Source organism: Leucoraja erinacea, chromosome 12, assembly GCF_028641065.1.
Source record: "Leucoraja erinacea ecotype New England chromosome 12, Leri_hhj_1, whole genome shotgun sequence".
Taxonomy (NCBI): Eukaryota; Metazoa; Chordata; class Chondrichthyes; order Rajiformes; family Rajidae; genus Leucoraja; species Leucoraja erinaceus.
The window spans coordinates 1,298,296-1,326,031 of record NC_073388.1 but is presented as its reverse complement, the minus strand read 5'-3'; the positions used below and the strand labels follow the sequence as shown (position 1 = coordinate 1,326,031).

The 27,736-nt window shown below is 49.6% G+C and overlaps 1 protein-coding gene across 1 annotated transcript in view; it reads right to left on the bottom strand.

Annotated features, from left to right (window-relative positions):
• The window catches only part of LOC129701976 (interleukin-13 receptor subunit alpha-1-like), a 30,501-nt gene extending 9,270 nt beyond the window's left edge, over positions 1 to 21,231 (bottom strand). The window contains exons 1-5 of the mRNA XM_055643434.1: positions 21,063 to 21,231; positions 12,206 to 12,363; positions 8,940 to 9,087; positions 7,040 to 7,151; positions 3,478 to 3,665 (exon numbers count right to left, since the gene is read on the bottom strand). Coding sequence (XP_055499409.1) covers positions 3,478 to 3,665; positions 7,040 to 7,151; positions 8,940 to 9,087; positions 12,206 to 12,363; positions 21,063 to 21,153 — 697 coding nt within the window. The 5' untranslated portion in view covers positions 21,154 to 21,231. The remainder of the gene's footprint in view (positions 1 to 3,477; positions 3,666 to 7,039; positions 7,152 to 8,939; positions 9,088 to 12,205; positions 12,364 to 21,062) is intronic.
• Between the last annotated feature and the right edge of the window lie 6,505 nt (positions 21,232 to 27,736).

Below are 27,736 nucleotides of genomic sequence, written 5' to 3'. Positions count from 1 at the left end.
AATGAAGAAGGGTCTCGACCCGAAACGTCACCTATTCCTTCTCTCTAGAGATGCTGTCTGACCCGCTGAGATACTCCAGCTTTTTGTGCCTATCTTCGGAGTAAACCAGCATCTGCAGTTCCTTCCTACACATCGTAGGAACAGGCCTTCTGCTCACAATATCTCACAACCATGACACCAACTGATGGTCCTTCCACAAGCTAGGGCACTGTCCAATTCACCTCTACCCCATTGCGCACATTGGACTTTGTCTGTGGAACTGATGCGCTACAATGCTGAGAACTAGATTCTACACTCTGTATCTTCCCCTTTGCTCCACCTATAGTACTGGAGTTTGACAATTACATTTATGGATGGTATTATCCAAATTGATTGGACTGTAGGCAAACTGAAGCTTTGCCCTCTGCCTCGGTACATGTGGCAACAATATAACCACCACTCTATCAGGGCTGCTGTGGTTGAAATCTTGTCTCTGTGTTTCCGTCTATCCACAAACACCTTTCACCCACTTTCATATCAAACATCTGCCATCTGCTAGTTTAGAAATGACTCAGGCTGCTTCCATTGACCTTCAGAGGAACAAAGTGGTGAGTCGACTTTTCGGGATGCATCACAGTTTGGTTGGGGAACAGCTCTGCGCAAGACTGCAAGACATTGCACAGTTGTGTATGTAGCCCAGTCCCACACACACCACACTCCCCACCATTGTAGATGTAGCCCAGTCCCACACACACCACACTCCCCACCATTGTAGATGTAGCCCAGTCCATCGCACACACCACACTGCCCACCATTGTAGATGTAGCCCAGTCCCACACACACACCACACTCCCCACCATTGTAGATGTAGCCCAGTCCCACACACACACCACACTCCCCACCATTGTAGATGTAGCCCAGTCCCACACACACACCACACTCCCCACCATTGTAGATGTAGCCCAGTCCCACACACCACACTCCCCACCATTGTAGATGTAGCCCAGTCCCACACACACCACACCCACCACCATTGTAGATGTATCCCAGTCCCACACACACCCCACCATTGACTCCATCTACACTTCAGACAGGCAGCATGGTGGTGTGTGAAATGTTGGCGGATTATGTGTTGTATGCGATGGCTGATGGGGTGGAGGGTGAGGACTAGGGGGAATCTTGATCAGTTCACGCTGCCTGCGTTCTGCTTCCTTCTGTTCCTGGGCAGCTTACATCCCAGTGGTATGAATATTGATTTCTCTCACATCAGGTAGCCCCGGCATTCCCTCTCTCTCTCTCTCCTCCCTCACCCAGGTTCACCCTACAAACAGCTAACAATGGCCTGTTTCCTTCATCATCATTAATGTTTGGCAAGTGTCTCCACATCTCTGTCTATATCTCTTGTTTCCCTTTCCCCTGCCAAAGTCTGAAGAAGTCTGAATTTCGACCCGAAACATCGCCCATTCCTTCTCTCCGGAGATGCTGCCTGACCCGCTGAGTTACTCCAGCATTTTGTGTCTATCTTCGGTTTAAACCAGCATCTGCAGTTCCTTCCTGCACATTGCCCACTGTGTTATCTTGGGTCTCATCTCACCTTTCCTGCACGTCAGCTGTTATCTGTGGTGTGATGTTAGTTATTTGCAGAAGTTTCATAATAATAATAATAACTGCTCATTTCCTGGTTCAAATATTTACACAATAACAATCACTAAGATCACAGACAATTTGAATGGAGACGTATTCATGTTAATGCAGAGTTGAACCCTGCCCTTGGCGTAGATCAGCAGTTCAGCACACCAGAGGCCCTTCAGCCCACAATGTACAGCACAGGGACTAGCCCTTCAGCCCACAATGCCCACAATGTACAGCCCACAGTACAGTACAGACAGGCCCTTCAGCCCACAATGTACAGCACAGGGACTAGCCCTTCAGCCCACAATGTACAGCACAGGGACAGGCCCTTCAGCCCACAGTGTACAGCATGGGGACTAGCCCTTCAGCCCACAATGTACAGCACAGGGACTAGACCCGCAGCCCACAATGTACAGCACAGGGACAGGCCCTTCAGCCCACAATGTACAGCACACCAGAGGCCCTTCAGCCCACAGTGTACAGCATGGGGACTAGCCCCGCATCCAACAATGTTGGTACCCAACATGATGTCAGGTTAAACTAATCTCCTCTGCCAATCTCATGGTGATCCATATTCCTCCATTGCCTGCATGTGTCCATACCCCCACCGCTGTGTGTAGAATGGTTGGGCCTCTGGTTCTCCTTCTCAACTTAAGCCAGAGTCCTCTGGTTCTCGATTCCCCAACTCCGAGTACAAGACTCGGTGCGTTCACCCTGCTGCAATCTATTCCCCTCGTCATTCTCTTCACCTTTTTAAGAATCCGTCACTAGAAGGGGTAAAGTCTCCGGCTGCCCAACCTCTCCCTGTAGCTCGGGCCCATGGGCACTGGCAACATCATCTTCAATCTTCTCCGCACTCTCTCCACTTTCTGATAGTGCCATTGAAGAGCCGTTTGGATGTGCAGGGAATGGAGGGATATGGACAATAGACAATAGGTGCAGGAGTAGGCCATTCGGCCCTTCGAGCCTGCACCGCCATTCAATATGATCATGGCTGATCATCCACAATGGATTGTGCAGGCAAGTGGTCTTGGCCTCGTGTTGGCCGGAGACAGGATGGGCTGAAGGGCCTGTTCCTGTGCTGTACATTCTATGTCACTGGGGCACTGCTGAGGGTCACACGAGGTAGCAATGGAGGGGGTAGAGGGGGTGGGGAGTGGAATCACTGGTCACTCACAGTTGGCACCAACATTACTGCCCAGGGGCATGGTAACATCTCACTGGGACGGGCATTGGGTGAGCAGAAGTTGACATGGGGCGGAAATCAGTATCAAAACATGGGGGGTACACACACCCACACACGAGGCTTCGGCCGTGGGCCCTGTGAACGGTAACATCGGGCGCCGACCTGATTGGTGGCCGACTCTGAACTCCAGCAACAGCAGCTTTGTCCGCCCCGAATGGTGGGGCTTGAATCGGCCCTTTCACGGGGCCTTTCATCGCCCGGCGGTGGCTTCAATATCGGGAGCCTCGATCACCTCGACACAGCAAATTGTACAGCAGGGGCGGTGGAAGAGAACCCACGGCGATGAAAGGCCCCGCCAACTGGACGATCCATGCTCCGCTCCAAGATCTTTGCTCCACCAGGACATCCCCCTCCTCCAATCATTATGTCCTGCCCCTCCCTGCCTGCTGACTGACGTCTCTCTCGTCCAATCAGCGCGGCGCCCCCCCCCCCTCGATCGGCAGTCCCACCCCCGCTGTCTTGCGGAAAGCTGAGATTTTGAAATGGGATTTTTTTTTTCACAGTATTTCAGAATCCGGATTACAAAACATGGTCCCCCCACCCCTCAAAACATGGAGGGGACACACCACCCCCCCCCCCCCCAGGATTTCCACCCATGGAAGTTGAGAATAGTCACGTACCAAAGGCATAACTCTCCAGCATGTAGTAGAACGGTTTAATCTTCCCCCTGGCACTCACTCCTTGCACCCGACTGTTCAAAGTCAACTCTAGTTTGTCTAGTTTGTCGCGATGAATTTGACACCCGGCGCGGCGGTTCCCTTTGTAGATGTAGTCGCTGCAGTTCTGAACACTCGCCATGGTATTCTTCCTGAGGGAAGTACAAGGCAAGCTGGGTTTAGGGGCTACAACATACACAGTGGGCCCCCGCAGAGTGACCATTGAACATCCACACTGATCACAGTGTCATGCTCCGCTCACCCTGGTGTAGGAACAATGTCATTGGACAGGGACGGGCACAGAGGAGGGCAGAGCACCAGTCTGTCTATGAAAAGATTCAAAGGTAGACAAAAATGCTGGAGAAACTCAGCGGGTGAGGCAGCATCTATGGAGCGAAGGAATAGGTGATGTTTTGAGTCGAGACCTTTCTTCAGACTGACGTCGAGACCCTTCTTCAGACTGATGTGGAGGTGGGGGAGGGGCGGGTTCCCGCCCCTCCCCCATCTCCACATCAGTCTGAAGAAGGGTCTCGACCCGAAACATCACCCATTCCTTCCCTCCATAGATGCTGCCTCACCCTCTGAGTTTCTCCAGCATTTTTGTCTACCTTCGATATTTCCAGCACCTGCAGCTCTTTCTTAAACATGAAAAGATTTGAGGACATTGTGTGGAAGACGGAGTCACTCAGCGGGTCAGGCAGCATCTCTGGAGGACATGGTCAGTTGATGTATCGGGTCGGGACCCTTCTTCAGACTGATTATATTGTGGAAGAGAAAGCTGCAAGAGGTGTGGACATAAGTGACGGGGAAGAGAGTACAGGTGCATGGTTCCTTGAAGGTTGAGTCACAGGGAGATAAGGTGGTCAAAAAGGCTTTTGGCCACCTGAGTATTGAGTATAGACGTTGGGAGGTCATGTGGCATTTGTGTAAGATGTTGGTGAGACCACGTTTAGAGTATTGTGCTCAGTTCTGGGCACCGTGTTATAGGAAAGAAGGAAAGTGTACAGAGAAGATTCATGAGGATGTTGCCAGGACTAGAGGGTGTGAGCTATAGAGGTTGGTTGAGTAGACGGAGTCTCTATTCCTTGGAGAGCTGGAGGTTGTGGGGTGATCTTATAGTGTATAAGATGATGAGAGGGATATATTTGATAGATGCACAGAGTCTCTTGCCCAGAGTAGGTGAATCAAGGACCAGAGGACATAGGTTGAAGGTGAAGGGGAAAATATTTAAGAGGCATCTGAGGGGTAACGTTTTCACACAAAGGGTGGTGGGTGTATGGAACAAGCTGCCAGAGGAGGTAGTTGAGGCCCAATGGTAAAGAAACAGTAAGACACACACACACACACACTGTAACACTCTATGATGGGTGGATACTGGGGATATTACAAGGATCTTACTAAGCCTGGGGAGGTTTAAGGCTGGAGAGAGGAGGGAAGCTCTCACCTAATTCATCATTCACTGGTAAATGTGGAATTAGAGGTGGGCACAAGGGGTGATTCAAAAACTAGGGGGTAGACAAAACTGCTGGAGAAACTCAGCAGGTGCGGCAGCATCTATGGAGCGAAGGAAAAAGGCAACGTTTCGGGCTGAAACCCTTCTTCAGACTGATGGGGGATGGGGGGGGGAGAAGAAAGGAAAAAGGAGAGGAGGAGAGGAGCCCGAGGGCTGAGGGAGAGCTGAGAAGGGGAGGAGACAACAAGGGCTACCGGAAATTGGAGAATTCAATGTTTATGCCGCAGGGGTGCAGACAGCCCAAGCGGAATATGAGGTGTTGCTCCTCCAATTTCCGCTGTTGCTCACTCTGGCCATGGAGGAGGCCCAGGACAGAGAGGTCGGATTCGGAATGGGAGGGGGAGTTGAAGTGCTGAGCCACCAGGAGGTCAGGTTGGTTATTGCGGACTGAGTGGATGTGTTCGGCGAAACGATCGCCAGGCCTACGCTTGGTCTCACCGATATAGATCAGCCGACATCTAGAGCAGCGGATGCTATAGATGAGGTTGGAGGAGATACAGGTGAACCTCTGTCGCACCTGGAACGACTGCTTGGGTCCTTGAATGGAGTTGAGGGGGGAGGTAAAGGGAAAAGTGTAGCATCTCTTGCGGTTGTAACGGAAAGTGCCCGGGGAGGGGGTGGTACGGGAGGGAAGGGAAGAATTGACCAGGGAGTTACGGAGGGAGCGGTCTTTGCGGAAAGCAGACAAGGGGGGTGATGAGAAGATGTGGCGAGTGGTGGGGTCATGTTGGAAATGACGGAGGACTATTTGTTGTATGTGACGACTAGTGGGGTGAAAGGTGAGGACTAGGAGGACTCTGCCCTTGTTACGAGTGGGTGGGGGGGGGGGGATAGAGAGAGAGAGCAGTGTTGCGGGGTATTGAAGAGACCCTGGTGAGATCCTCATCTATAGTAGGGGAGGGGAACCCCCGTTCCCTGAAGAATGAGGACATTTCCGATGCCCTAGTGTGGAACACCTCATCCTGGGAGCAGATGCGGAAATCTAGGAGGCACAGGTTTAAGGTGAGAGGGAAAAGATTTAAACGGAACTTGAGGGGCAACTATTTTCACAACACGGAGGCTGGTGGGCGAATGGAACTGGCAGAAGAAGTTGATCCGGGCATCCGGGAAGATTGAGGGGGGCTCTCAAAGTTTGAGGGGGGATCTTATAGAAACTTACAAAATTCTTAAGGGGTTGGACAGGCTAGATGCAGGAAGATTGTTCCCGATGTTGGGGAAGTCCAGGACAAGGGGTCACAGTTTAAGGATAAGGGGGAAGTGTTTTAGGACCGAGATGAGGAAAACATTTTTTACACAGAGAGTGGTGAATCTGTGTAACTCTCTGCCACAGAAGGTAGTTGAGGCCCTAGTTCATTGGCTATATTTAAGAGGGAGTTAGATGTTGCCCTTGTGGCTAAAGGGATCAGGGAGTATGGAGAGAAGGCAGGGATGGGATACTGAGTTGGATGATCAGCCATGATCATATTGAATGGCGGTGCAGGCGCGAAGGGCCGAATGGCCTACTCTTGCCCCTATTTTCTATGTTTCTATGTAATGACAACATTTGAGAGCCTGTGGCCGGCAACATGGATAGAATGTTTAGGGTTACATCGGGGCAAACACTGGCAAATGGGACTAGTTTAGTTTGATTGGTTTAGTGATACAGTGTGGAAACAGGCCCTTCAGCCCTCCGAGTGCATGCTGACCAATGATCACCCTACACTTGTTCCATGATATCCCAGTGTTGCATCCTGCTAACTCAGGACAATTTACAGAAGCCAATTAACCTACGAATCTGCACATCTTTCGAGTGAAAACCCCACACGCTCACGGGGGGAATGTCTAAACAGGCAGCACATGTAGTCAGGATCGAATCTGGGTCTCTGGCACTGGGAGGCATCAACTCTCCCACTGCCCCCGGGAGCTCAGTTTTTGGAAAAGCTGGCAGGCACCGACCAATGAGATGGGCTGAAAGGCCTGTTTCCGTGCAGCAGGACTCCATGACTAAGACGACATGACTCAACATTTAGTTACCAGTAATGGAAGTGATAGATGGCATCAGGAGCAGTCGGATCCACATCCCAGGTGCAGTTGACGTATTCGAAGTTATAGAATACGCAGGTGAAGTTTTTGACAGCAGCGACACCTGCCAGAGAGGCCACACAGAATTCAAGGCTGTTACTCAATCAACGTCTCCCCCTCTCTGGAACATTAACCCAGCCCACAGCATACACATCCGACAAATGTTGGTGTGACAAAGCAACAGCAAGACAAGCCGACAATCCCACAGACAGGTTTAGCAAACTCTCGTGTTCAACACCATCTCCCAGATGGTCCGTGGTTTATTGTTTCACAGCAGTTGCTGAGTCTTAGTTCTTCCAGGGAGAACATAGGTTTATTAGATCCTCATAGATACCACATGGATACAGGCCCTTTGGCCCACCCAGTCCATGCCAACAACCAATCACCTTGAAACTAGCACTATCCTACACACTGGGGACAATTTACAGAAGCCAATTAGCCTACACTGGGATGTAATGTTAAAATTGTACAAGACATTGGTGAGACCAAATCTGGAGTATGGTGTACAATTTTGGTCGCCCAATTATAGGAAGGATGTCAACAAAATAGAGAGAGTACAGAGGAGATTTACTAGAATGTTGCCTGGGTTTCAACAACTAAGTTACAGAGAAAGGTTGAAAAAGTTAGGGCTTTATTCTCTGGAGCGCAGAAGGTTAAGGGGGGACTTGATAGAGGTCTTTAAAATGATGAGAGGGATAGACAGAGTTGATGTGGATCAGCTTTTCCCTTTGAGAAGCAATAGGGAAGATTCAAACAAGAGGACATGACTTCAGAATTAAGGGACAGAAGTTTAGGGGTAACATGAGGGGGAACTTCTTTACTCAGAGAGTGGTAGCGGTGTGGAATGAGCTTCCAGTGGAAGTGGTGGAGGCAGGCTCATTGGTATCATTTAAAAATAAATTGGATAGGCATATGGATGAGAAGGGAATGGAGGGTTATGGTACGAGTGCAGGCAGGTGGGACTAAGGGGAAAAAAAGTTGTTCGGCACGGTCTTGTAGGGCCGAGATGGCCTGTTTCCGTGCTGTAATTGTTATATGGTTACAAGCCTTTGGAATATGGGTGAAATCTGGAGTACAAGGAGAAAACGCACTTGGTCACAGGGAGAACGTGCAAACTCCGTATAGACAGCACCCGGAGTTGGGATAGAACCCGGGTCTCTGCCGCCGTAAGGCAGCAACTCTACCGCTGCACCAAGACTACTCCGCCATTCAGTCATGGCTGATCTATCTCTCCCTCCCAACCCCATTCTCCTGCCTTCTCCCCATAACCCCTGACACCCGCACTAATCAAGTATCAATCTATCTCTGGTTTAAAAATAATAAATGACTTGTCCTCCACAGCCTTCTGTGACAAAGAATTCCACAGATTTACCGCCCTGTGGCTAAATAAATTCCTTCTCCTTCCTAAAAGAGCGTCCTTTTATTCTGAGGCTGTGGCCTCTGGTCCTAGACTCCCCCACCAGTGGAAACATCCTCCCCACATCCACTCTATCCAGGCCTTTCATTATTTCATAAGTTTCAATGAGGTCCCCCCCTCACCCTTCTAAACTCCAGCGAGTACAGGCCCAGTGCCGACAAACGCTCATCATATGTTAACCCACTCATTCCTGGGATCATTCTTGTAAACCTCCTCTGGATCCTCTCCAGAGTCGGCACATCCTTCCTCCGATATGTTGCCCAAATGGCTCACAATACTCCAAATGTGGCCTGACCAGCGCCTTATAGATAGATAGATCCTTTATTTATAAAGCCTCAGGGGTGAGACTGGTGCTCGACTATGCTGCTGGCCTTGCCGAGGCAGCGTGAGGTGCAGATGGAGTCTGTGCTCAAACAGTGAGAAATGTGGCCGTACCTTCATCCGAGGGGATTGAAATGGAAACCCAGTTGCTTGATCGGCAAGGTCCAGTTTTGTTTGCCACAAACACTCGCACTTGAAAGGTAACGTGACGGTTACGGTCCACACCTTCCTCCCGGTACAGGAGGGAGTTTATTTTTCTCTGCTAGTTGAAGGCAACAGAAAACAGGTGGATGATGCGGGGGGGGTTACAGTAACGGAAATACATCATACAGAGATAACGCACACCTGGGTACAGGTGAGGTCTGGCCACACCTGGAGGACAAGGTGCAGGTGAGGTCTGGCCACACCTGGAGGACAAGGTGCAGGTGAGGTCTGGCCACACCTGGAGGACAAGGTGCAGGTGGGGTCTGGCCACACCTGGAGGACAAGGTGCAGGTGAAGTGGGGCCACACCTGGAGGACAAGGTGCAGGTGAGGTGGGGCCACACCTGGAGGAGCACACAGACAGGAACCGAGGTCAATATCAAACCCGGGCCTCTGAGCAGTGAAGCAGCAGCTCCACCCGCTGCGCCAATAGACAATACACAATAGGTGCAGGAGTAGAGGCCATTCGGCCCTTCAAACCAGCACCGCCATTCAATGTGATCATGGCTGATCAACCCCAATCAGTACCCCGTTCCTGCCTTCTCCCCATATCCCCTGACTCTGCTATTTTTAAGAGCCCTATCTAGCTCTCTCTTGAAAGCATCCAGAGAACCGGCCTCCACCGCCCTCTGAGGCAGAGAATTCCACAGACTCACCACTCTCTGAGAGAAAAAGTGTTTCATCATCTCCGTTCTAAATGACTTACTCCTTATTCTTAAACTGTGGCCCCTGGTTCTGGACTCCCCCAACATCGGGAACATGTTTCTTGCCTCTAGCGTGTCCAAGCCCTTAACAATCTTATATGTTTCAATGAGATTCCCTCTCATCCTTCTAAACTCCAGAGTGTACAAGCCCAGCTGCTCCAGTCTCTCAGCATATGACAGTCCCGCCATCCCGGGAATTAACCTTGTAAACCTACGCTGCACTCCCTCAATAGCAAGAACGTCCTTCCTCAAATTAGGGGACCAAAACTGCACACAATACTCCAGCTGTGGTCTCACTAGGGCTCTGTACAACTGCAGAAGGACCTCTTTGCTCCTATATTCGATTCCTCTTGTTATAAAGGCCAACATGCCATTCACTTTCTTCACTGCCTACTGTACCTGCATGCTTACTTTCATAGACTGATGTACAAGGACCCCCAGATCCATTGTACTTCCCCTTTTCCCAACTTGACGTCATTTAGATAGTAATCTGCCTTCCTGTTTTTGCTATCAAAGTGCGTAACCTCAAATGTATCCGCATTAAACTTCATCTGCCATGCATCTGCCCACTCCCCCAACCTGTCTAAGTCACCCTGCATTCTCATAGCATCCTCCTCACAATTCACACTGACACCCAGCTTTGTGTCATCTGCAAATTTGCTAATGTTACTTTGAATCCCTTCATCCAAATCATTGATGTATGTTGTAAATAGCTGCGGTCCCAGCACCGAGCCTTGCGGTACCCCACTAGTCACTGCCTGCCATTCTGAAAGGGACCAGTTAATCCCTACTCTTTGTTTCCTGTCTGCCAACCACTTCTCTATCCATGTCAGCACTCTACCCCCAATACCATGTGCCCTAATTTTGCCCACTAATCTCCTATGTGGGACATTATCAAATGATTTCTGAAAGTCCAGGTACACTACATCCACTGGCTCTCCCTTGTCCATTATCCTAGTTACATCATCACAAAACTCCAGAAGATTAGTCAAGCATGATTTCCCCTTCGTAAATCCATGCTGACTCGGACCGATCCTGTTACTGCTATCCAAATGTGCAGCTATCTCATCTTTTATAATTGACTCCAGCATCTTCCCCACCACCGATGTCAGGCTAACTGGTCTATAATTCCCCGTTTTCTCTCTCCCGCCTTTCTTAAAAAGTGGGATAACATTAGCTATCCTCCAATCCACAGGAACTGATCCTGAGTCTATAGAACATTGGAAAATTATCACCAATGCATCCACGATTTCTTGAACCACTTCCTTAAGTACCCGGGGATGCAGACCATCAAGCCAATGAAGTGATCTTTCTTCAGGACAAAAGTTTATTGATTTGAAACATGAACTTAGATTTAGGGTTTATTATTGTCACAGGTAGCAAGATAGAGTGAAAAGCTTTGCTTGCTATCCAATCAGAACAGATAACATTAAACATTAACCATTAGCTGTTATTTTTTCCACAGATGCTGCCTGACCTGCTGAGTTTTTCCAGACTTTCTTAATTTGTCTATAATTCAGCCGGTTTGTTACACCTGCCGAAGGGCCTGTTTCCATACTGTATCACTAAACTAAACCAGGTAAACTAGTCCCATTTGCTATATACCCCTAAACCATTCTATCCATGTTGCTATCCAAGAGTCTTTTGAATGCCCAGCTCAACTTCCGCGCCATTTCCATTCACCCACCAGCCTCCGTATAGCGAAAATTCCCCATTTACTGGTGCCATCCCTGAGACAGGCACAAAATGCTGGAGTAACTCAGCGGGACAGGCAGCGTCTCTGGAGAGAAGGAATGGGTGATGTTTCAGGTCGAGACCCTTCTTCAGACTGAGAGTCAAGGGGGAAGGGAAACAAGAGATATTGTGGGTAGTATAGATCAAATGAATGGGAGACAAAAGTGCTGGAGAAACTCAGTGGGTGCAGAAGCATCTATGGAGCGAAGGAAATAGGCAACGTTTTGGGCGGAAACCCTTCTTATTTCCTTTGCTCCATAGATGCTTCTGCACCCGCTGAGGGGGATTGCAAGGATTTCTTGAAGTTAGAGAGTTATATATCTCTTGATATCACTGTCTATATCTTTAGTTTCCCTTTCCCCCGACTCACGGTCTGAAGGGTCTCGACCTGAAGGCACCTATCCATGTTCTCCACAGATGCTGCCTGACCCGCTGAGTTGCTCCAGCACTCTGTGAAACGTCACCTATCCATGTTCTCCACAGATGCTGCCTGACCCGCTGATTTACTCCAATTGTTTGTGAGGATATTGCCCATATTAGGATGATAAAGTGGCAAGGACAAAAAAGGATTGAGGACTAAATCTACTCATGGCAATAACAAGGGCATCAGTGGAGAAGAGTGTGGGGTTGATGCAGTTTATGGAAAATAACTTTACAAGGGATATTAAAGTCATTCAGTGCATCGACTGTTCAGTTTAAAATAAAACATACATGGGCAATGACCAAGTTGGACACCTACCTCCCAGTGGCCACCATCAAACTGAAATGAACTGTCGTATTGGTAGAGGCTGCTGGTATCATTCTCCAGGTGCTGTGGTTTGAGCCAGGACCAGGAGCAGGTAACGTGGCCGATCCCTCTCAGCTCCACAGTTAGGTTGGTCGGGGCCGGCAGCTCCACTGTAGGGCAGGGAGACACAGGGTGTGAGCAGATGAGAGAGAGAGAGAGACAGACACATACACGCACATGCACACGCGTGCACGCACACACATAGGCTAACACACACACACACAGACATGCACGCACACACACAGACATGCACACACACACAAACACACACGCGTGCACGCACACACACAGGCTAACACACGCACACACAGACATACACGCGCACACACACGCACGCGCACACACACACACATGCACAGACACAGACACAGACACAGACACACAGACACACACACACGCACACAGACAGACACACACGCACACACTAACACACACACACACACAAACACTAACATACACACATGCTAACACCCACACTAACACACACACACGCACACACGCGCTAACACACACACACTAACACACATACACACACACACTCGCACTCGCACGCACCCGTTGATAGGGAACTGCAGGTAGAATCGTCCTGTAATTATAGACTAATTGACGGTGTTGAAAATGAAAGCAATACTTAGATGCAAGTACTAATTCCAGGGGTGGCAAGAACAAGAGTGACAGAGTCGAGCACAAGACTGGGTTGCAGTAAAGGGTTAACTGTGTGAGTGAGCAACAGTTGGTGTTCTGCATTTTACAATCTTTGCTAATCTGGTCAACATTTAATGTCACAATACTTGTGGTATTTTATTTCCAGCGGTTGCTTGCTTCTGATAAAAGATGAAAGAGTTGTGAGCTGTGTTGTCCCACGGTGAGGCTGGGCAGATTCAGACTGAGCTCAGAACAGGTTCGGCAACACTCCCATCCTCAACAGTCAAGAGTGTTTTATTGCCATATGTCCCAGGCGGGATAAGACATTCTTACTTGCTGCAGCTCAGCAGAAAATGTGAATATGTAAACATAGTACACAACGAGGAAAGAGGAACAAAAAAGAAAATACAAGGTTCATTCCCGGGAGATGGGAACAAGAGGAGTCGAGTATAGGAGCAAAGAGGTCCTTCTGCAGTTGTACAGAGCCCTAGTGAGACCACACCTGGAGTATTGTGTGCAGTTTGGGTCCCCTAATTTGAGGAAGGACATTCTTGCTATTGAGGGAGTGCAGTGTAGGGTTACAAGGTTAATTTCCGGGATGGCGGGACTGTCATATGCTGAGAGAATGGAGCGGCTGGGCTTGTACACTCTGGAGTTTAGAAGGATGAGAGGGTATCTCATTGAAACATATAAAATTGTTACGGGTTTCGACACACTAGAGGCAGGAAACATGTTCCCGATTTTGGGACAGTCCAGAACCAAGGACCACAGTTTATGAATCAGGGGTAAGCCATTTAGAATGGAGATGAGGAAACACTTTTTCTCACAGAGAGTTGTGAGTCTGTGGAATTCTCTGCCTCAGAGGGCGGTGGAGGCCGGTTCACTGGATGCTTTCAAGAGAGAGCTAAATAGGGTTCTTAAAGATAGCGGAGTCAGGGGATATGGGGAGAAGGCAGGAACGGGGTACTGATTGGGGATGATCAGCCTTGATCACATTGAATGGCACTGCTGGCTCGATGGGCCAAATGGCCTACACCTGCACCTATTGTCTATTGTCAATCTTTCTTATCCATGTATCTGTTCAAATGCCTTGTCAATGTTGTTACCATAGGTGCCTCACCTACCTCCTGTGGCAGCTCGTTCCATACACCCACCACCCTCTGTGTGAAGGCAGCTACAATAACAACATTTGGGCAGGGAAGTGGATGGGAAAGGTTTAGAGGTACATGGACAAAGTGGGACTGGTGTAGATTGGGCATTGTGGGTAGAGGAGCCTGTTTCTGTGCTGTGTTACTCGATGGTGGGATGAAGCACCCAGCACACTGATGCAATCATAAAGAAGGCACATCAGAGCCTCTACTTCCTGAGAAGATTACGGAGAGTCGGCTTGTCAAGGAAGACTCTCCCGAACTTCTACAGGTGCACTGTAGAGAGCATACTGACTGGTTGCATCGCGGCTTGGTTCGGTAACTTGAACGTCCAGGAGCGGAAAAGAATGCAGAAAGTTGTGACCACTGCCCAGTCCATCACCGGCTCTGACCTCCCCACCATCGAAGGGATCTATCGCAGTCGCTGCCTCAAAAAGGCTGCCAACATCATCAAAGACCCACACCATCCTGGCCACACACTCATCTCTCCGTTGCCATCGGGAAGAAGGTACAGGAGCCTGAAATCTGGAACATCCAGGTTCAGGAACAGCTTCTTCCCCACAGCCATCAGGCCTATGTTCCAGGCTGGCCAGATTCAGACTGAGCTCAGAACAGGTTCGGCAACACTCCCATCCTCAACAGTCAAGAGTGTTTTATTGCCATATGTCCCAGGCGGGATAAGACATTCTTACTTGCTGCAGCTCAGCAGAATATGTGAATATGTAAACATAGTACACAACGAGGAAAGAGGAACAAAAAAGAAAATACAAGGTTCATTCCCGGGAGATGGGAACAAAAGGAGTCGAGTATAGGAGCAAAGATGGCCTCAGCCACACGTTCAGGTCCCGTATCTCCCTGTTCCTGCTCTCGCCAGCACGGGGAACTGGAAGCAAACCGGAGATAACAACCCTGGAGGTCCTGCTTTTCAACATTTTTCCGAGCTCTCTAAAGTCACGTTGCAGAATATTCATCCCCTTCTTTCCGACATCGTTTGTGCCGACATGCACTACCACTTCCGGATGTTCACCTTCGCCCTTGAGGATTTTCTGCACTCTGTCCGTGACATCCTGGATCCTGGCACCGGGAAGGCAGCACACCATCGTCGCATCCCGTCTGTTGCCGCAGAAACCCCTGTCCGTACCTCTCACGATGGAGTCTCCCACTACAATGGCCTTGCCTGTCTTAGGCCTGTTTGGCTTTTGACCATGCCTGAGGCTTTGCTTCTGTTTGTGGTGTTTTTGATGTTTCTTTATTTTACGTGTCTTTTCCTACTATTTCTTTTGATTGTTATTTTTGGTGTGTATTAACTTTTTTGTCAATGATTAGTGATGTACAGCACTTTGTTGCAGCTATGTTTGTTTTTAAAGTGCTCTATAAATAAAATTATTATTATTATTATTATTATTATTATTATTAAACACACCATCAAACAATCTCTGAACAATAACTGCCTATTGTACTTTATCTGTTTATTTATTGTGTATATATATATATATATATATATATATATATAGTCTATGGTATATAGACACACTGCACAATTATGTCCTGTTCTGTATTATGTTTACATATTCTGTTGTGCTGCAGCAAAGCAAGAATTTCATTGTCCTATCTGGGACACATGACAATAAACTCTCTTGAATTTTGACTTGCCCTCCAACCCAGCCCGTGTTAGTGTGCGTGGATCGCTGGTTGACATGAACTCAGTGGGCCGAAGGGCCTGTTCCGTTTCCATGCCAACCCCTAACCTTCAGGGGGGGGGGGGGGGGGGGGAGAGTGTATGTTGGGTCAGTGGCACCGCAGAGCTGTTGAGAGCTCAGCACAGCAGAGTTATACCTGCAGCAGGGCAGAGGAACAGCAAAGACTGTGTTTGTTCCCCATTGTGCAAGAAAGGTCACGGTGACATTTTACAGAAGTGTTGAAGATTCAGGGGGTGGTGGTGGAGAAAGAGGCTCTACTGCAGAAGGATTGGCATTCAGACAACTCCAGCTCATGACGGCAACAAGGACCAGTGGTTTGAAACTGGAACAATACACATTAGACAATAGGTGCAGGAGTAGAGGCCATTTGGCCCTTCGAGCCAGCACCGCCATTCAATGTGATCATGGCTGATCATCCACAATCAGTACCCTGTTCCTGCCTTCTCCCCATATCCCCTGACTCCACTATCTTTAAGAGCCCTATCTAGCTCTCTCTTGAAAGCATCCAGAGAACCGGCCTCCACCGCATTCTGAGGCAGAGAATTCCACAGACTCACAACTCTCTGTGTATGAAAAAGTGTTTCCTCGTCCCCGTTCTAAATGGCTTATTCCTCATTCTTAAACTGTGGCCCCTGGTTCTGGACTCCCCCCAACATCGGGAACATGTTTCCTGCCTCTAGAGTGTCCAAGCCCTTAACAGTGGTTTGAAACTGGAGCACAACACAAAACGCTGGGAGAACTCAGATTGACAGGAGACTTTGTCCCACACATCTCTTTGAAACTTTCCCCTATCACCTTAAACCTATGCACCCCGAGTGCTCTTGGCAAAAGGTTCTGACTGTCTACCCTATCTATGTCGCTGATAATTTTATATCAGGTCTCGTCTCTAATCAGAGAAATCAGTTCAAGTCTGTGCAGCCTCTCGTTGTAACTAATAGCCGCTGATCCAGGCAACATTCTGGTAAACCACCTCTGTACCATTTCCAAAGCCTCCACATGCTTCCTGTAATGGGGGTGATCAGAACCGACTGCCACAGTTATGTTTAGTTTAGAGATACAGCGCGAAAACAGACCCTTCGGCCCATCAAGTCCACACCAACCAGCGACCACCGCACACTAATTACATTTATACCGCGCAAATTCACCTATAAACCTGCACGTCTTTGGAGTGTGGGAGGAAACTGAAGGTCTCGGAGAAAACCCACGCAGGTCACGGGGAGGAGCTTCAGACAGCACCAGTAGTCGGGATCAGACCCAGGTCTCTGGTACTGTAAGCGCTGTAATGCAGCAAGTCTACCGCTGCGCCCCCCCTGCTGCCCCAGTGCAGCACAGAACGTGGAACTGAAACCATTGGGGACAACAGAGAAGGGTCATGGCCACATCCGTACAAAGGGAAGTGGAATTCACAACAGCTTGAACCACAGATCAGCCCCCGTTTCTCCAGATTCTGTGAATATGCTGAATATTCCCAGAAGATTCTGGCTCGAGATTGTACAGCTTCTGCAGATAGTCCATCTGATTTTCACAAACAACCAACAATCTGTCTAAATCAGGAGTTCTTCCCATACACCAAGCTCACGGACTTGACAACCGCAAGCATCCCAGACGGAAATTGCCAATCTTGGGGAATTACCACTCTCATATCTGCCTCCACCACCACCCATGGCAGCGCGTTCCAGCACCCAACACCCTCTGGGTATTAAAAAACTTGCCCCTAAAAAATGTTTAAACTCCTGTCCCTCATCATAAAGCTAGTATTTCATATTTCCATCCTGGGAAAAAAAGGTTATGACTGTCAACCATATCTATACCTCTCTGTAATATTGTTATGGGTTTGGACACGCTAGAGGCAGGAAACATGTTCCTGATGTTGGGGGAGTCCAGAACCAGGGACCACAGTTTAAGAATAAGGGGTAAGCCATTTAGAACGGAGACGAGGAAACACTTTTTCTCACAGAGAGTGGTGAATCTGTGGAATTCTCTGCCACAGAGGGTGGTGGAGGCCGGTTCTCTGGATGCTTTGAAGAGAGAGCTAGATAGGGCTCTTAAAAATAGCGGAGTCAGGGGATATGGGGAGAACGCAGGTACAGGATACTGATTGGGGATAATCAGCCATGATCACATTGAATGGCGGTGCTGGCTCGAGGGGCCGAATGGCCTCCTCCTGCACCTATTGTCTATTGTCTATAAATGTTTACACCTATTAAGTCTCCCCTCAACTTCTGACATTCCAGAGAAAATATTCCAGAGGTCTATCCCAGCAGCTGCTGAACCCTCTAATCCAGGCAGCTTCCCGGTAAACCTCTCCTCCATTCTCTCCAGGGCATCCACATCTTTACTGTAATGGAGGTGACCAGAACTGCACGCAACACTTCAAGTGACCAAAGTCTGAGAGAGCTGCACCATGACATCTTGACTCTTGTATTGAATGCCCCGAGCAGTGAAGGCCAACATACCACATGCCTATTTATCAGCCAGTCTACCAATGCTGCAACCATCAGTCAGCTCAGACTCCAAGATCCCTCTGCTCTTCATCATTAATGTTTTATTATTATTAATGTTTTTGTGTTTTCTGAATCATTCGTAACTGTCACTGTATTTCATGTTGTTACTTGTGGGCGGAGCACCAAGGCAAATTCCTTGTATGTGAATAGAAACATAGACAATAGGTGCAGGAGTAGGCCATTCGGCCCTTCGAGCCTGCACCGCCATTCAATATGATCATGGCTGATCATCCAACTCAGTAACCTGTACCTGCCTTCTCTCCATACCCCCTGATCCCTTTAGCCACAAGGGCCACATCTAACTCCCTCTTAAATATAGCCAATGAACTGGCCTCAACTACCCTCTGTGGCAGAGAGTTCCAGAGATTCACCACTCTCTGTGTGAAAAAAGTTCTCCTCATCTCGGTTTTAAAGGATTTCCCCCTTATCCTTAAGCTGTGACCCCTTGTCCTGGACTTCCCCCAACATCGGGAACAATCTTCCTGCATCTAGCCTGTCCAACCCCTTAAGAATTTTGTAAGTTTCTATAAGATCCCCCCTCAATCTTCTAAATTTTAGCGAGTACAAGCCGAGTCTATCCAGTCTATATACTTGGCTAATAAACTTACTTACATTGTTGCTGTTAACTGTATAGAACCTTCCTTCCATTCACCCTCCCAAAGTGCAACACCTCACACTTGCTCAGGTTCAACTCCATCTGCCGTCTCTCCGCCAATTTCTGCAGCTGTATCCTCTGACAGCCCACCCCACTGTCCACAACTCCACCCATGTTGGTGTTGTCAGCAGACACTCACCAGCTGTCTACGTCTACTTTGACGTCTAGCTCACAGGCTAGATGCTGCAATCTTGAGGAAAAACACGTGTTGGATGGAGGCAGAGGGGGGGGGGGTGTCAGAAAAGTCCCAGACCAAAGCCGATGCTGCCCCGACTGGCCAAGTTGCTCCAGCCCTTGGTGCTTGGTCCAAGGATTGAGTTGACATTTGTTGACAGTGAAAAGCGTTTTGTTTTGGGTGTCAGTGAAAAGACAATATGTGATTCCAATCGAACCGTCCACAATGTACCGATACATGAGAACAGTCCCGCCTGCCTCATTGGTGACCCCCAGACTATCCTTGATCAGACTTTGTTTAAGAGGGAACTGCAGATGCTGGAGAATCGAAGGTTACACAGAAAAGCTGGAGAAACTCAGCGGGTGCAGCAGCATCTAGGGAGCGAAGGAAATAGGCAACGTTTCGGGCCGAAACCCTTGAATTGGTCTGAAGAAGGGTTTCGGCCCGAAACGTTGCCTATTTCCTTCGCTCCATAGATGCTGCTGCACCCGCTGAGTTTCTCCAGCTTTTCTGTGTAACCTTGATCAGACTTTGCTGGCTTTACCTTGCACTAAACATTATTCCCATCGTGTATCTGTACACTGTCCATGGCTCGATTGTAAACATGTACGCATTGCCATTTCACGGGCTGGTTAGCACGAAACAACATCTTTTCACTTGGTACACGTGACAATAAACTGATGATAGACACACATTGTTGGGAGCAACTCAGCAGGTCAGGCAGCATCTCTGGAGAGAAGGAATGGCTGACATTTCAGGTTGAAATCCTTCTTCAGATCTGACTAGTGGAGTCATGCAAATAGTGTTTAGTGCAAGGTAAAGTCCGATTAAAGATAGTCTGACACTGCCTACAGATTGGAAATGACTGAAAGGTGCAAAGAGCAGATGTCAACAGGTGGGACCCATAGTGAGGAAGTTGTAATATTCTGCTTCAGGGAGGAGGGAGAGGGGGGAGGAGAGAGAGGGTGGGGGTTGCAGGAGAGGAAAGGAGATTGGGGTGGGGAGAGAGGAGAGAGGGGCTATCTTTAAGAGCCCTATCTAGCTCTCTCTTGAAAGCATCCAGAGAACCGGCCTCCACCGCCCTCTGAGGCAGAGAAATTCCACAGACTGTCTTTGGAGTGTGGGAGGAAACCGGAGCACCCGGAGAAAACCCACGCGGTCACGGGAAGAACGTGCAGACTCCGTACAGGCAGCACCCGATGTCAGGATCGTACATAGAAACATAGACAATAGGAGAAGGCCATTTGGCCCTTCGAATTCCACGGACTCACAACGGAAAAAGTATTTCCTCGTCTCCGTTCTAGGGGGGGGGGGGGGGGGGTGGTGGTGGAGAGGGGAGAGGGGAGAGGGGAGAGGGGGGAGGGGGAGGGAGGGGGAGAGGGGGGGAGGGGGGAGGGAGGGAGAGAGGGGGAGGGGGGGGGGAGGGGGAGGGGGGGGGAGGGGGGGGGGGGGAGAGAGGGGGAGGGGGGGGGGGAGCTGGGTCCGGGGTCCTATATCAGTAGCAGGGTGGGTCTGTTGCACTGAGCCGGGTCGATAGTACATTCAACACGTTACTGGCGGCAACTGCGCTTATTTTAACCAGTGAAGCTTTTATTCAGAAAGATAAAATGCCCTGGCGATGTTTAACAGATCATCCAACTTGCCTCTCGTCCCACTGCCCCACCGAGCGCTCCCTCCCTCCCTCCCTGCCTGCCGGCCAAGAGGCAAGGGCGTCCCCCTTCGCCCCGCTCCGGCCCCGGACCACCCGTCGCCGGGCTGGGACAGCGGGAGAGTGGGAGTGAGGGAGTGGGAGAGGCAGGGAGAGAGGGAGAGGGGTGAAAGGGAAGGGGAGAGAGGGAAGGGGAGGGGGAAGGGGAGAGAGAGGGAAGGGGATGGAAGGGGAGAGAGGGAGGGAGGGGAGAGAGGGGGAGAAAGGGAAGGGGGGCAAGGGAAGGGGGGAAAGGGAAGGGGGAGGGGGAGTGGGAGAGGGAGGAAAGACTCACCGGTACAGTTTTCCACCTTGAAGGGCCAGGCTTCCAGCGCCAGCCAGCCGGACACATAGAAGGCGAGCAGCTGCTGCAAGCGGCCGGACATGGTGCGGGTCGAGACGGCGGCGCTGGCTCCTTCCTCCCCTTCCCCTTCTCCTTCTCTTCCCCTCGTTTTGTTTCTGTTTCTCTCTCACTATGTCTCTCTGTGCCTGTCTGTCTGTCTCTCTCTCTCTCTCTCTCTGTCTGTCTCACTCTCTCTCTCTCTCTGTGCCTGTCTCTCTATCTGTCTCTGTCTCTCGCTCTGTCTGTGTCTCTCTCTATCTCCCCGTGTGAGTGTTTCCCAACAACGGAACAAGCTGTAATATTCCAGCAGCGTCAGAGGGCGTGGGAGGCAGCGCCTCGTCACAGCTCCTGGCAGCGCTCACACCGGCCCTTCGGCCCCACAGCCGGTGCTGTCCCCACGCCCGATGCACAGACGGGGGGGGGGCAACAGTGACGTCTCAGCCAGACACGGTGCTGGGGGAAGACAACTGGCCGGGGTCTCAGCGTCTGTGGAGGGAATTGACAGAAGGAGTTTCAGGTCGGGTTCACCTATCCATGTTCTCCACAGATGCTGCCTGACCCGCTGAGTTACTCCAGCACTCTGTGAAACGTCACCTATCCATGTTCTCCACAGATGTTGCCTGACCCGCTGAGTTACTCCAGCACTCTGTGAAACGTCACCTATCCATGTTCTCCACACAGATGCTGCCTGACCAGCATAGTTGGGTGTTTATGCGTGCTGTTTTCGTGATATTTATTTTAGTTGTTTGTCTTTTAATATTTTATCTTGTATGTATTGTTAGCTTTTAGAAATGTTTGAATGGTGCACTGACTGGCTGACATTTTTAAATTTCGTTGTACATGGTTCATGTTACAATGACAATAAAGAAACTATTCTATTCTATTCTATAGTTATGGTGCAGCAGCATCTATGGAGCTAAGGAAATAGGCAACGTTTCGGGCCGAAGCCCTTCTGGAAATAGGCAACGTTTCGGGCCGAAACCCGGAAGGGTTTCGGCCCGAAACGTTACCTATTTCCTTAGCTCCATAGATGCTGCTGCACCCGCTGAGTTACTCCAGCACTCTGTGAAACATCACCTATCCATGTTCTCCACAGCTGCTGCCTGACCCGCTGAGTTACTCCAGCACTCTGTGAAACGTCACCTATCCATGTTCTCCACAGATGCTGCCTGACCCGCTGAGTTACTCCAGCACTCTGTGAAACGTCACCTATCCATGTTCTCCACAGATGCTGCCTGACCCGCTGAGTTACTCCCAGCACTCTGTGATTTGCTCGCTGGGTGGAATCTAGAGGCAGCTACTCGCCCACACATCATGTCACACTTTCCAGTAACTTCCCCTCAACCTTCACACCATTGCTGTGTCTCCCACCTCCTCCACCACCCACACTTCTTCAGTCTGTCTTCTGTAAACAATGACACCATCACTCGATTCGGAATCTTAACCTTTCCTGAGGCTTTAATATTTCTCCATCTCCTGATGGGGGGTAGAAGGGGTCGAACCAAAAAAACTAATATGCGAAGTCAAATCTGGAGTTGACAATGAACAGGGGGCTTCCAAATCCCGCACATACTTGAAAGGGCATTTGAAGATTCATCGAGAGTGTTTTATTGCCACGTGCCTTAAAATGGAATAATGAAGAAGGGTTTCGGGCCGAAACGTCGCCTATTTCCTTCGCTCCTTAGATGATGCTGCCTCACCCGCTGAGTTTCTCCATCATTTTTGTCTACCTTCGATGTTCCAACATCTGCAGTTCGTTCTTAAACATAATGAAATACTTGCATGGGGCAGCAGTACAACAAATCTGTAAACAAAATCCACAATAAACAAATATCTATCTCCGGTCTAAACCAGTACCTGCAGTTCGTTCCAAAACATCGTTCAGCTCACGGCCAGACCCAGGTTCGACCCTGAGTTGAGTACAGGAGCAAAGAGATCCTTCTGCAGTTGTACAGAGCCCTAGTGAGACCACACCTGGAGTATTGTGTGCAGTTTTGGTCCCCTGATTTGAGGAAGGACATTCTTGCTATTGAGGGAGTGCAGCGTAGGTTTACAAGGTTAATTCCCAGGATGGCGGGACTGTCATATGCTGAGAGAATGGAGCAGCTGGGCTTGTACACTCTGGAGTTTAGAAGGATGAGAGGGCATCTCATTGAAACATATAAGATGATTAAGGGGTTGGACACACTAGAGGCAGGAAACATGTTCCCGATGTTGGGGGAGGCCAGAACCAGGGGCCACAGTTTAAGAATAAGGGTTAAGCCATTTAGAACGGAGACAAGGAAACACTTTTTCTCACAGAGAGTTGTGAATCTGTGGAATTCTCTGCCTCAGAGGGCGGTGGAGGCCGGTTCTCTGGATGCCTTCAAGAGAGAGCTAGATAGGGCTCTTAAAGATAGCGGAGTCAGGGTATATGGGGAGAAGGCAGGAACGGGGTACTGATTGGGGATGATCAGCAATGATCACATTGAATGGTGGTGTTGGCTCGAAGGGCCGAATGGCCTCCTCCTGCACCTATTGTCTATTGACCACGGGTGCTGTCTGTACAGAATTTGTACCATGACCCGCGTGGATTTTCTCCGGGTGCTCCGGTTTCCTCCCACATCTTGAAGACGTGCGGGTCTGTAGGTGCGCGGGGTGATGGCTGGTTGGCGAGGACTGTGGGCTGTGGGCTGAAGACCCTGTTTCCGTGCTGGATCTCTGACGTAAACAAATAGACTAAAACACTGCACTCGCTGGCACATGAGCACAACACAACAACAGCAGTAGCAGCAGCATAGCCTTTCCACAACTGTTCCACAGCGGGCAGTAAACACTCAGCAATGTACTGCGAGGCTCCAGCTGTCCGCTCCACTCTTGTCCAGCCTTGCAGATCGTCTTATGGCCAACCAGCTGTGTGTTACACTGTTTAGACCCAGCCTCTGGCCAACTGCTGCTTCATCAGATGCTGGTTATTTTCCAGGCCGAGATAGATAGATTCCTGATTAGTCCGGGTGTCAGAGGTTGTGGGGAGAAGGCAGGAGAATGGGGTTAGGGGGGAGAGATAGATCAGCCATGACTGAATGGTGGAGTAGACGAGGGAGAGAGAGAGGGAGGGAGGGGGAAAGAGAGAGAGGGAGAGAGGAGGGGAGGGAGAGGGAGAGGGGGAGGGGGAGGGAGAGGAGAGGGGGAGGGAGAAAGGAAAGGAGAGGGGGAGGGAGGGAGAGGGGGAGGGAGAAGGAGAGGCAGGGAGGGAGAGGGGGTGGGAGAAGGGGAGGGAGAGGGGGAGGGAAAGGGGAGAGGGGGGAGAGGGGGAGGGGGGGGGGAGGGGGGAGGGAGGGGGAGGGGAGGGGGGGAGGGGGGGGGGGGGAGGGGGGGGGGGGAGGGGGGAGAGGGAGGGGGGAGGGGTAGATAGAACAAAAAGTGGATCAAAACAAACGGCAGGATTTTAATGAGCAGAGAGATTGAGGAATTCTGCCAGAGAATGTTTGGAACAGAGTTGTTAATGTATCCAACATAGAACAAAGTATAGTAGAGGAACAGGCCCTTCAGCCCACAATGTCCGTGCTGAATGTGATACCAACTCTCCTCTGCCTGTATGTGCTCCGTATCCCTCCATTCCCTCCATATCCGTGTGCCTGTGTAAAAGCCTCTTAAACTCCACTATCGTATCTGCCTCCACCCCCACCCTGGCAGTGCGTTCCAACCCCCCACCCCCCCGCACATCTCTTTTAGACTTTGCCCCTCTCACCTTAAAGCTGTGCCCTCTAGTGTGTGAAGGAAGGGGCATTCATACCCGGAGCTCAAGCTGATGATTTGATGCAAGAAGGGTCTTGACTTGAATCATTGTCCACCTACTTGCTTCCATTGATGCTGCCTGACCACCAGATGCTGGTTTAATGCTCAGGCCTGCAGCATCTGCAGCCTTGTGTGGCTCCAGGGGCTTTGCAGCCCATTGCCACCACGTGAAAGAATCAAACACACTGGTGAGTCTGGAGTTTGAAAGGCAGTGACCAGGGCAGTTGACGGTTGGAGATGATGCCTGGCCTTCTCCCTCAGTTCACCGCTAATCATATGTGACGATTCAACAAACAGCTGTGTTCCCCAAAATACATCCCCCCCCTTCAGTCTGAGAGCTTCCTTGAAGGGAAATCTAATGCTTTTCTGTTGATATGTTCATGTTCACAGGAGCAGAATTAGGCCATTCGGCCCATCAAGTCTCCTCCATCATTCAATCATGGCTGATCTAACTTTCCCTCTCAACCCCATTCTCCTGCCTTCCCCACATAACCCCTGACACCCGTACTGATCCAGAATCTATCTCAGGGAGACATAAAGGCTGTAGAAACTCAGCAGGTGAGGCAGCATCTATAGAGTGAAGGAATGGGTTAGGTTTCGGGTCGAGACCCTTCTTGAGAATCTATCTATCTGCGTCTTAAAAATACCCAGTGACTTGGCCTCCACCGCCGTCTGTGGCAATGAATTCCACAGATTCACCAGCCTCTGGCTAATGAAATTCCTCCTCATCTCCTTTCTAAAGTTACGTCCTTTTATTCTGAGGCTTTAACCTCTGGTCCTAGACTCTCCCACTAGTGGAAACATCCTCTCCACATCCACTCTGTCCAAGCCTTTCACTATTCTACGTGTTTCAATGAGGTCCCCCCCCTCATTCTTTTAAACTCCAGCGAGTACAGGCCCAGTGCCGACAAACGCTCATCATATGTTAACCTACTCATTCTTGTAAACTTCCTCTGGAACCTCTCCAGAGCAGCACATCCTTCCTCAGATATATGTGGCCTAATATTGTTCACAATGTTCCAAATGCGGCCTGACCAGCGCCTTATTGAGCCTCAGCATTACATGCCTGTTTTTGTGTACAAGTCACCTCTAAATAAATGCTAGCATTGCATTTGCCTTCCATACGACTGATCCAACTTGCAAACTAATCTATTGACATTCCATTTGTATCGGGAATGTGGCTGGCTACTTGTACTGGGATAGTACCCAGGCCATTCGCTGAGGACCTCTTTGTGGTACCTTGACATCTATCTTTCCTGAAGATAGACACAGAGTGCTGGAGTAACTCAGCGGGTCAGGCAGCATCTGTGGGGAACATGGACAAGGGGCAGATTCGGGGAGTTTCTGGGGAGCATCAAGGGCGGCACTGCGGCGCAGCGGGTAGAGCTGCTGCCTCACAGCGCCAGAGACCCGGGTTCGATTCTGACCTCGGGTGCTGTCTGTGTGGAGTTTACACGTCCTCCTGGTGACAACATGGGTTTCCCCCGGGTGCTCCGGTTTCCTCCCACATTCCAAAGACGTGCGGGTTTGTAGGTCAAAATTAGCCTCTGTAAGTCGCCCCTAGTGTGTAGGGAGTGAATGAGAAAATGAGATAACATAGATCTAGTGTGAGTGGATGATCAATGGTCTGCTTGGGTCGAAGGGCCTGTTTCCTTGCTGTAACTCTAAACTAAATTATGCTAAATTAAAATCATGGAGGATTAACACAAAAAGCTGTAGTAACTCAGTGGGTCAGACATCATCTCTGGATGAAAGGAATAGGTGACGTTTCAGGTCATAGAAACATAGAAAATAGGTGCAGGAGTAGGCCATTCGGCCCTTCGAGCCAGCACCGCCATTCAATGTGATCATGGCTGATCATCCACAATCAGTACCCCGTTCCTACCTTCTCCCCATATCCCCTGACTCCGCTATCATTAAGAGCCCTATCTAGCTCTCTTTTGAAAGCATCCAGAGAACCGGCCTCCACCGCCCTCTGAGGCAGAGAATTCCACAGACTCACAACTCTCTGTGTGAAGAAGTGTTTCCTCGTCTCCATTCTAAATGACTGACCCCTTATTCTTAAACAGTTTTTGGATGGCTGATCATCCAAAATCAGTGCCCTGTTCCTGCTTTCTCCCCATATCCCTTGATTCCATTAACCGCAAGAGCTAAATCTAACTCCCTCTTGAAAACATCGAGACCCTTCGAGTCATCAAGAAGGGTCGAGACCCATCTTCAGAGGAAAGAGAAACGAGAGATATAGAAGAAATGAATGAAAGATATGCAGAAAAGTAATGATGGTAAAGGGAGCAGGCCATTGTTAACTGTGAGCTAGGTGAAAATGAGTTTCAGACAATGAGACTCAACAAGATGACTGTGAACCTTGTACAGCAACTTGGATGGGGGGGGGGGGAGACGGAGAGAGAGGGGATGCAAGGGTTACTTGGAATTAGAGAAATCAATATTCCATCTGATGTTTCACATCATTATATGGATAAGGGGGAAATCCTTTAAAACCGAGATGAGAAGAACTTTTGTCACACAGAGAGTGGTGAATCTCTGGAACTCTCTGCCACAGAGGGTAGTTGAGGCCAGTTCATTGGCTATATTTAAGAAGGAGTTAGATGTGGCCCTTGTGGCTAAGGGGATCTGGGGGTATGGAGAGAAGGCAGGTACGGGATACTGAGTTGGATGATCAGCCATGATCATATTGAATGGCGGTGCAGGCTCGAAGGGCCGAATGGCCTACTCCTGCACCTAATTTCTATGTTTCGATGTTTCTATTAGTGTAATAAACCGAGGAGGCTCGTGCTGGGGCTTTTTGATTCAATGGGTCCGATTCATTTTGTCCCTACACGCAAAAACAA